This window comes from Sinohyriopsis cumingii, chromosome 6 (genome assembly GCF_028554795.1).
Source record: "Sinohyriopsis cumingii isolate HCF-2022 chromosome 6, ASM2855479v2, whole genome shotgun sequence".
In the NCBI taxonomy this organism is placed as follows: Eukaryota; Metazoa; Mollusca; class Bivalvia; order Unionida; family Unionidae; genus Sinohyriopsis; species Sinohyriopsis cumingii.
Window position 1 is genome coordinate 41,875,876 of NC_142966.1, and position 10,142 is coordinate 41,886,017.

Below are 10,142 nucleotides of genomic sequence, written 5' to 3' on the forward strand. Positions count from 1 at the left end.
GTCTGTCCTTATCGTAATCCTTTTCGGCCTTTTGACTATTGCAGGTGAGAACGCACCCTCTCCCCTCTCTGTTTTCGTTTAACTTCAAAGTTAAAGAAGAAGAAAAACAAAATTTAACCAGGATTTTTAGAAATCAAAAATGTAAGTACTTTTGCAAACATATATGTTGTTACTTTTTGGTTATGGTTGTAAACTTTCATGAATATGAATAGTATATTTGCTGTTTTGTGCTAGTTATGCTGCTATGTACGTACGTTAGTTACATCAATCACATATATTTTCACTAAGTACGTATTTATTTTCCAGCCGGAAATCCGGTTTGTTTGTGCACCATGGAGTACATGCCGGTGTGTGGTCTGGACGGGAAGACGTATGGCAACCAGTGTGAAATGGAGTGCAAGTAATGTCAATATATAACACTAAAACTCGTCTATATATATATATATATATATATATATATATATATATATATATATATATATATATATATATATGTTGTCCCTCTGTTTGTCTACGCTATATGGGTAAATGTATGTCAATTTGAAATTACATTTGTCACAAATAGTTTTAAAAACTCTAGTCATGACGATTAATCAAAACATTAAAAATTGGCTCGTGAGTTTCAATCAACCAGTCTTTAGATTATGATTTTCTAAAATTAAATATAAATTATTCAAGTTTTCATTTTTTCAGTTCGAATTTGTTTGGGACGAAATCTCCAGGCAAAGTAAAATACACTAATAACAGCCTTTCGCTTGTTAAAAACAATCCATGGGCCAACAATATGGCAGAGGACAGATTTACCGGTAATCATTCCGTCAGCTATAACATTACTAAGCATGCAAATTTACCATTGTTCATGAAAACATATTGATCGGTTCTGATTAATCATTGAATTTCAACCGATTCCCAATACTTATGCATAACATTTGTTATATAAACAGTAAATTGTTATTGGAAATATATGTAACAAAAAGTGTATGGAGTTTTATAATGTGCTCATTGTGTTGAAAGATTATCAATGTCATTTTAATAAATTCGACCATGTTTATGACTTTAAAAGCAAGCCGCATAAATTTTACCACTGCAAGGAGAAATCGATTATTGTCAGAAAAAAATAAACAACTATGGTTAACATGTCTTTAAGAATTTAATCATATCCCTCCGAGTAAATTTGCGAAGTTGAGACAAATGTTTGAACACAAAGTTGATTTTTATGCGATTTGTGAGATGCTTGCCAAAGGTTGCTATAGTAATAAGACCTAATATGCGGACTACCGTGAGTTGGTGGACCCATCGACGGAAAGTTTTCAGGTTAAACATCCTACTATTAGATCAGATGTATCGATTATGTGCTTTGTCCGCGGGACAGCCACTTTATTACAATTGTCTTGACAATAAAATAACATAAATATGCTAACTAATATATTAATAACATATGTCAAGATGTATATGATCAGCACTGTACCCACCCGCAAAGCATGTGACATGGATAAAATAAGACACCATATGCTAAATAAAACCCTGTCGTACCCACAGTTAAACTACTCTGCATTCTATTCAACATGTCCCCTGTTTTAAAAGTGTTTCCATCTTTATAAAATAACCGTAAAAGCAAGGTAAGCGTTTAAAAAAGGGATGTGCCAGAAAAAGGGATATTTTAATAACGGACCTATTTCATTGTTGAGTTGTGGTATGAAAATAATTATTTTAACCATCTATGCAACCATGTACACAAAAATTATATTATATGCAAATAGCAATATGGTTTTCTTGCAAACAATTATACCGTATTTGAGCTCATAGATATGTACCATTGTACATGTACTGCGCTTTATATCGAGGGTGATCTTTGGTCTTTTATGATGTAGCTGATGCATTTTACATCGTTTGGCAAAACGTTCTAACAAAGAAATTAAAGTGTATTGACATTGATAGCGCTGTTATTGATTATTTCCCTGACTACCTATCTAACAGACAACAAACGTTTTTTGGAGTAAATACTACCGAACCAAGTGTCCAGTATATTGAGGCTGGCCTACCACGGGGCTCTGTTTTAGGTCCATTATCATTTCGTGTGTTTATGAAAGATATGGGACGGCTTCTTGAGTGCAAGGAAACTCTCTGCTGACGTATTCATCAAATAACACTTAAAAAATTGAATATGTACTAAACACAAATTTACCAACGACTGACGATTGGTCAAGGCAGTGGTCAGTTGACTTCAATCAAATCAAACACGAGGAATTGTTATGTGTACATAATATAGAGCCATTGTTTTCTGAACGAAAACAGATTGTGTGATTGTGATGATGATATAGAAAATACACACAATTACATTTTTACTCGCAAATAATATATAGAACAGAGTAAGAATTGGTTCAAAATTTAAACCATCTCTATATACAAACTACTTTAGATAATTCGTTTTGAGGATCATCTGAGTTTACAGCGAATGGTAATATTCGCTTTTTTGACCTGTTACAAACATATATTAAAGACAAGAAACGCTTTACATGATTAAGGATTATTTAAAATTTGATTTCTCAGTTCAGCTGCTAATTTAATATAGAAAGAAATAATGTTCTTAATTTTGTAGCCATTGTATTCGTTTTTGTGCATTTTCTCTTGCACAATTTCTCCATCGATCTTTAATTTATAAAATTCTCTGTCTCTCTCTCTCTCTCTCTCACCAATTTTCCCTGAGGCATGTATATTTACATATAGTTATATGATATCATTGATTTAGTGCCGCTATCTATGCAAATGTCTTATCGATTGCAGAGGAAGGGCTTTTTCAATGTTGTGAGAACATGAAGCCGGCCCATTTTTGGCAATACAATATGATTAAACTGTATAAGAACCTACATGTATTGTGCCGTAAAACACCAAACCAAACCAATCCCCAACATACACGATAAAAACAGAGAATGTAAACATTTGATGGTTTTAGAAGTCAAGGGATATAATCGTGTCTTAAGTATAAAAAGGTAATGAAAGATGCTGGTAATTTTCATAGCCGTAGAAACAGCGAAAAATAATAACACACTTTTGCTGACTGCTTTTCTGACTGTGTTAAGCAAAGCTTCAATTAAGATATTATACCAAGTTAAGTTGGGTTTTAATTGTTGTCTGAATCCATGCCTATATATGTAGTAAACGTTAAGAACGATTTGTCCTTATTTCATAGCCTGTAATAGACTTTGAACGACGTATGTAATGTAATATTATCACAAACATCTTGATATTCATTTCCGGGTAATGATTGTTCAATCAGTCAATCCATTAAATCAGCATCTTTGCTCCATCGAAAATGAAAAACCACAAACAAAAAGATAGACCTTGCTTTCTTTCTTTCAATGGTCTGGAATATCGCTCACGAAAAAGATCGTTCATGTTTTCTCATGCAAATGTAGTTATCTATACATATTATATATTCAGTTTGTTCTAGCAATAATTAAACGTTATCGTAACTGCTGAGTATTTTTCGATACTGCCTTACGTCATACTACTCAACACTCTACCAAGTTAGCAGTCGTATGCGCATGTGCACCTATTATAAACCGATACATAAAACATGTTTCGAGTGGGTTATGCGCATGTGCACCTATTGTAAACCGATACATAAAACATGTTTCGAGTGGGTTATGCGTACGTGGACCTATTGTAAACCTATACAAAAAACATGTTTCGAGTGGGTTATTGAAATCGTGTTATTTTCGAATCCTAATTTCAAAGAGTTTATGAAACAAAATATATAAATATGAACCACATCAACATTTAAGATATGTACTGATTTTTTTAGGAAATAAGGATAATGTAGTGCCTATAAAATTTTTGGATATTGGCGTTTACTTAACACTATATGTTCAAGAGTAAGCTGACATGCCATTAAACATACATACATACATACATACATACATACATACATACATACATACATACGATCTCTTAGATGGTTCAAGGTGATTTCCTTATCCTTTGATTGTGATGGCAAAGCCACCATCAATGTCTTTAGATCTGTATTCGTGACTGTTATATCAAATCTCTTTTCCAACAGAGCTTTGAAATGGATGCAGAAATGGTCTAAATGTGATTCTGCGCAACTCTACGTCATAAATGTTATCATGGCGTTACAAATTCGTCAACGTTTTTAACAGTGTATTATGTTTTATAACACCAAGAAAAAGTTGATTTTCTTTTTCTTATCACACGTGGAATTGTCAGAAATACAGCTTCTTTATATTTTATAGTGGAGTTCAATTGGCTCACACGGGACCATGTCACACCCTGAGAGAAACTGACTGCGCCGGTTCCTGCCCTTTTATTTACGACCCTGTATGTGGAACTGACCATATTACCTATGCGAATGAGTGTGAAATGAATTGCAGGTGAGCCACGAGTAGGTCATCCATTTGTGTGCGAGTACCTGTTGTGTGTGCCTGAATGTGCGTTTGATTCAGTTAGCTCAGTCATTTAACAATTTTGATATGACAACAAATAATTAACCTATCGAAAAATTTAATTTTATATAAAACAGTGGCAAGATTCATATGATTTCACAACCGATGAAAAGGCATACCTGACAATACGAGAAAGGGAATGCACATCGTCGCTGCACATTTAAACCAGGGATTTCAAAACTCAAACCACCCTGAGGGTAGCATGAGGGCATTTTTGATCGCCCAAGGACCGCATTACCTTTGTTATCTCTCATGACATCTTGTGACGCTAATCATTTTGCGTGTCACAGGATACGGTTTGGCGGGCCGCATGCGGCCTGCGGGCCGCGTGTTTGAAATCCCTGCTTTAAACAATAACACTGGAAACATTCTGAAAAATGAATTTGAAGTTATAATAATACATTAAGTTTTTTTTAATCTTATTAAATAACAGAAAAGAAAAGTGGCGAAAATATGAGTAATTGGGTGCACAACTAATCTTTTTTAAGCTATTCTTTAATTGATCTACAGCGGAAGCTGAATAAGAATACAACATTTGAACAAAATCTTAAATAGTTCTTTGAAATCGGTTTTCATCCTGATAAATGTTTTGTTTTCTAGGAATGTTTCAATGGCTAATGCAGGCGAATGCATGGCCAAGAGGTCCGTTGATGGATGCGTATGTCCTACGATCTTCATGCCCGTGTGCGGAAAGGATAGACAGACCTATGACAACGAATGCACGATGAAATGCAGGTAAGTCTGAAAATAATTCAACTTCAACTAACTCATTAATTCATTTTGAGGGCGTCGATGAGGTAAGGGTTTCCTTGTTCCCTAAATCATCGGATGGGCCTTATTCTGGGTGAGTTATATAACAAAGTCTAATGTTAACACAGCATATTGTCGATGGCTTCTGAGTGATTGTTCCAACATAACATATGTCAGGATTAAAAACGATGTTTAGAACCTTGCTTCTGTAATTAGAAAAAACAGTTAGATGTTTAAAATTAACCAAGCGAATGTCTAAAGTCTGGATCTGATGATAGTTCTCTTTTGGTGCGATGGTGTCAGTTGTTTATGTGTTGGAAGGAAGCGTTAAAAAATTCGACTAAGAGAACAAGAGACACTAATATATATATATATATATATATATATATATATATATATATATATATATATATATATATATATATATATATATATATATATATATATATATATATATATATATATATAGCTGTTGTTCTTATAGGGTTTAACGTCAGTTTTCAGCACAAGATAGGCTATTCATGGCGGCCAGTATTAACGGTGGAGGAAGAACCCGGCAAAACCCCGGAAAGAACCACCGACCCACGAGAAGCTACTGGCAAGCTTTCTCACATACCCACATTGGCTGAATCCGAGACTCGACCTCACGCAGAGGCGAGATGGCAGTGATCCGTGACGGAGAGCGCTTTAGACCACTCGGTCTATATACAATGTGCAGAAATATAAACTACTATATATATTGAACAGAAACTGCAATAACTTAAAATAAGGAGAAATTGCTCGTTTCGAAGGTGTTTGCATGTATTTAGTTTGTTTCTAGAACTGGAATCTCTTGCAATGAAAATTGCAATGAGACAATCTATATGCATGTAAACAAGAATCAGGGTGACATATAAAAGTCAGTAGAGTCGAGAAATTACTGAAAAGGGTCTCGAATCTTATGTCCAAAACAGAAAATAATTCTTGACGAAAGAGCAGTTAGTTTAACAAAATCTGGATGAGTGCTATGCATTCTGTAGAGTTTTCTTTCAATGCTGTTATTCTCATATGTTATGAAAACAATTGTTTCAAGGTTTGCCTAATTGTATCTTCATCGATATTAAATGTACATAAATTTTATTAGTTGCCAAACATTAATAAGTCTTTTTGACAGTATTCCTTCTACAATAGTCAGCCAAATTATATTGAATATCGTTTTGATATACAGTTATTTTAATGTGTTTTTTTTTGTCAGAGTTTAGTAATGACGTTCATATACTAGTGTGCCTGCGGTTTTTTTTGGGGTGGGGGCGGGTAGGTGGGTGGCAAATATATAGAGGCCAGCTATTAAGTTTTATGGATGTAGGCCAAAACATATTTAGAGGTGAAATCCAGGGGGTGGGGTAAGTGTCCATTTTCGGGTGTCCATTTTCATATATGATATTGCTATGGCATCATTTGTTCAAACTGTTTTGTTCTAAATAACACAGAGCTATTTCTTAATGTATTCCTTTTATGTTAAGTGGTTTGGAGAAAAAGACGTTTCATTATTTTATATCGGACCGTAGGAACCTAATATATAGTACGATACTAAAATGATACTGGCTTTACAATTGTTTTGCTTAATATTAGAAAAGTCCTCATATATTAGTTGTTTTGTAATAATATGTTACAATATGTCATTGCATGTATTCTGATTGTCATGCGTAACGTTGCAGTTAGGAAAGCAATTAACTGAAAGCCGCGGAGGCTATTCAAGAATGTCCTTATTCATTTTCAAGAAGCAAGAGTTAAACAGCAAATAAACAAAAAACATAATAATAACGTTTGCTTTTGATTTCCCAATGGATGGGCATGAGCTCGTATTTTCTCATGGAGATATAGTAACCTATAAGTATTATTTATTCAGTATTTTTCTCCAGTAATTCAACATTGACGGAATTGTGCAGTTGTGCAGTATTTGTCAATCTTCGATTGAATCATCTTGCACCACACGCTGAAAAGTTTGCAGTACTATGCGCATGTCAACCTTAGACTGTAGTACCTATCTATATTTCTGGATCTTAGCAAAGATTAAAGTAAATAAATTCATTTCAGAAGCGTCTGTTTGTCCTCATTCTCTCACTCGTTTCTCATTCAGAGGGACTTATTTAACGTTTATTACATACAAAACTCTAAAAGCCTACACAGCGTACTGTTGGGTGATTCTGATGGATTTGTCAAAGAGATCTTACGTCCAGATCCAAAGTGAAGTTGAGAACCCTCCGATCTAATTAGCATATTTTTAAGTTACATGTTCAGAATTACCTGATCCAACGTTTTCAGTCTTGACCTGAGAAAACATCTGAGAACTATGTATATATATATATATATATATATATATATATATATATATATATATATATATATATATATATATATATATATATATATATATATATATATCTTGAAACGAAATGAATACATACGGGCCACATTGTCGTCTTAAGTATGACCGAAATATTACGAAATAACCGATATCGTAGTGCCTATTTATAATTTTGATCTTGGGTTTTGATCGACACCTTATAGTCAGGAATGTGCTGACATGCCGTTGAATACTATACATATATGCTTAGTTACGATTTGAGGGCATTCATGTTGATTTTATGAGCGCATAACAAATGAAAATTTGCATTAGTAAAGACACTATTATTGTCCATAGATCGCTAATGCAAACTGTTTTCTAAATCGAACAGATCTTACAAACGCGTGGAGAAATAATCTGTCATTTAAGGTAGCTCCACGGTACGACTTTCGTTATAACGTTAAGAAATACGTCAACGTTTTTAAAAGTCTATGGTGGGTTTTATTCCATGAAAAACTGCTTTACGACCTTTCAGCGAGTGTATGACTGGTGGGCATGTCTTCGTAATGCATTTTGTTTATATTTCATAGTGGAGTCACATTGGATCACACTGGACCCTGTCACACCGCAAAAGAGTTCGACTGCGCCAACCCCTGCAGTCAGATTTACGATCCCGTTTGTGGAACTGACGGTGTTACCTATGCGAATGAATGTGAAATGAAATGCAGGTGAGTCCATAGGAGGTCATCGATGTTTACGTGTGAGAGTTGTGTGTGCGTGCGATTCAGTCAGACAAGGGATCCCATACACTGAACAATTTGACAGGACAATCCATATGTAACCTAGACTTAATTGTACATGCATACATACATACATACATGCATGCATGTATGTATGTATGCATGTATGTATGTATGTAACAGGAGACCAAAATCATCTTGATACCTCTCACTAGTCTGACCGATAAGCCACATGTTAAGCAAATGACATTTAGAGTTTTAAAAAAATTAAAAAATATCCCGTAATGCCCTCATGATCATGCAACAGTCTTGGTTAAAATTCACCAAGCAGTTTTCGGGATGTCATTTTGTAGCTGTTTTGAAAATTACCGATCGACAGTATTAGTCCATACTTGAAATAGGCGAGATGGAGTTTTTAGAAGTTGAAATTAGTAAAAGTATGGAGCAAACCCCCCCCCCCCCCCAAAAAAAAAACAGACGACAACACGATACGCGATGCACGACGGGTAACAGTAAACGGCAGACGTTGGCGTGTACGGTTTCATTAACATTGACATCAAGGTGATTACTTCTGTGTGTGTGTTTGTGTGTGTGTGTGTGTGAGAGAGAGAGAGAGAGAGAGAGACAGATTTGGAGTTTTAGCGTAGCTTTAATAATTTTTCAGTCATCTCGCTACGATGTCTGCAGTGTGACAGTTTATAGTGATGTCTAGCACTAGTGCATCATGCCGCAGACATGTAACATCATGCCCCACCCTGTCGCATTACCCTGACACCAGGTCGAGCAGTCATAACACTGAACTCTTAATGCTGAGCACCAAGCGAGGCAGCTGCTAGTACCATTTTTAAAAAGTCTTTGGCGGATGCTCTAACCACGTAGGCCACCGGACTGTGATTACTTATTCCCATAACTCCGTTAGACGACAAGTTAAAATTGGGCAGCTTTAGGTGTTCAGCTGAAGACAAACAAAACTAAAGTCACCTGGACGGGTGAATTTGTTTTGTTATTGTTGCACAATATAAATATTCAAACCAAAATATAAGTCAATAAAACTTAAATATGAATATTTAACAATGATTATATTTTTTTCAGCCACGTGAAACTGGCTCACTTTGGTGAGTGTGGAACAATTACTGCTTAACCTACCAATTGAAAAAGAAGAAGCCTTTAAGTACACATGTACTATATTCCAAGTTTTGCCGATCTCAAGGAAAATCCTCAAGAATAACATAGTAATGGTACCGATTAACAAACTAATTTCTGAAATAATTAATTTGGCTTATGTATAACGATGTTTAATGTGATTCTAGTTGCATCAAGAATTGTTAAACTGACTATATACTTAGAATTTAGTCATTATGAAGAAAGAAGACCATGGATATATCAAGATAGACTATAACTTCGCTGAGCAGAGTGAAATAATTATGTGTATTGAATGTGACTTATCAATGTGTTTAAGTTGGGCATCTTGAATAATATAGGATTCATTTACCTACATGCTTTATGTTAAATAAAAATTATACAGTAAAAGTGTCAATGAATGAAAATATTGCAGCACTAAATTTTGTGTTCGATTTTTAAAAAAAAAATTATATCGATTTATCGAGGTCACATTTAAAAGAAGACAGTACTCCAATGCGGAAAATGTCGTTTGAATGATTCAGGGTTGTGCGTCATAGAGGTTTGAGTTATCTACGTTTTACTGTAATTTATTTCGATCATATCAGATAATTTTAGAAAATTGTAAAACCCATATTTTCGTCCTCATCGTTATCGCTATCATCCTCGTCACATTGATTTTGTTTTATTTCCAAAATTTCCCGTTAGCCAGTAAAACACAAGCTTACTATTTCAAAATTAGAA

At 34.6% G+C, this 10,142-nt stretch overlaps 1 protein-coding gene across 1 annotated transcript; it reads left to right on the top strand.

Moving 5' to 3' along the window:
• The first annotated feature begins 332 nt into the window (after positions 1-332).
• LOC149796784 (uncharacterized) lies at positions 333-9,803 on the top strand. The gene is made up of 5 exons (XM_089960646.1): positions 333-400; positions 4,254-4,391; positions 5,064-5,198; positions 8,130-8,267; positions 9,372-9,803. The coding sequence occupies exons 1-5, from the start codon at positions 333-335 to the stop codon at positions 9,418-9,420; spliced, it is 528 nt and encodes a 175-aa protein (XP_089816772.1). The 3' UTR covers positions 9,421-9,803.
• Positions 9,804-10,142: the final 339 nt, after the last annotated feature.

Bases quoted from the DNA above. Each gene is read 5' to 3' on its own strand.
- LOC149796784 (XM_089960646.1), top strand. From the start codon at position 333: ATGGAGTACATGCCGGTGTGTGGTCTGGACGGGAAGACGTATGGCAAC. The intron at 4,392-5,063 runs GTGAGCCACGAG...TTTGTTTTCTAG, and splicing joins GAGTGTGAAATGAATTGCAG to GAATGTTTCAATGGCTAATG. The intron at 8,268-9,371 runs GTGAGTCCATAG...TATTTTTTTCAG, and splicing joins GAATGTGAAATGAAATGCAG to CCACGTGAAACTGGCTCACT.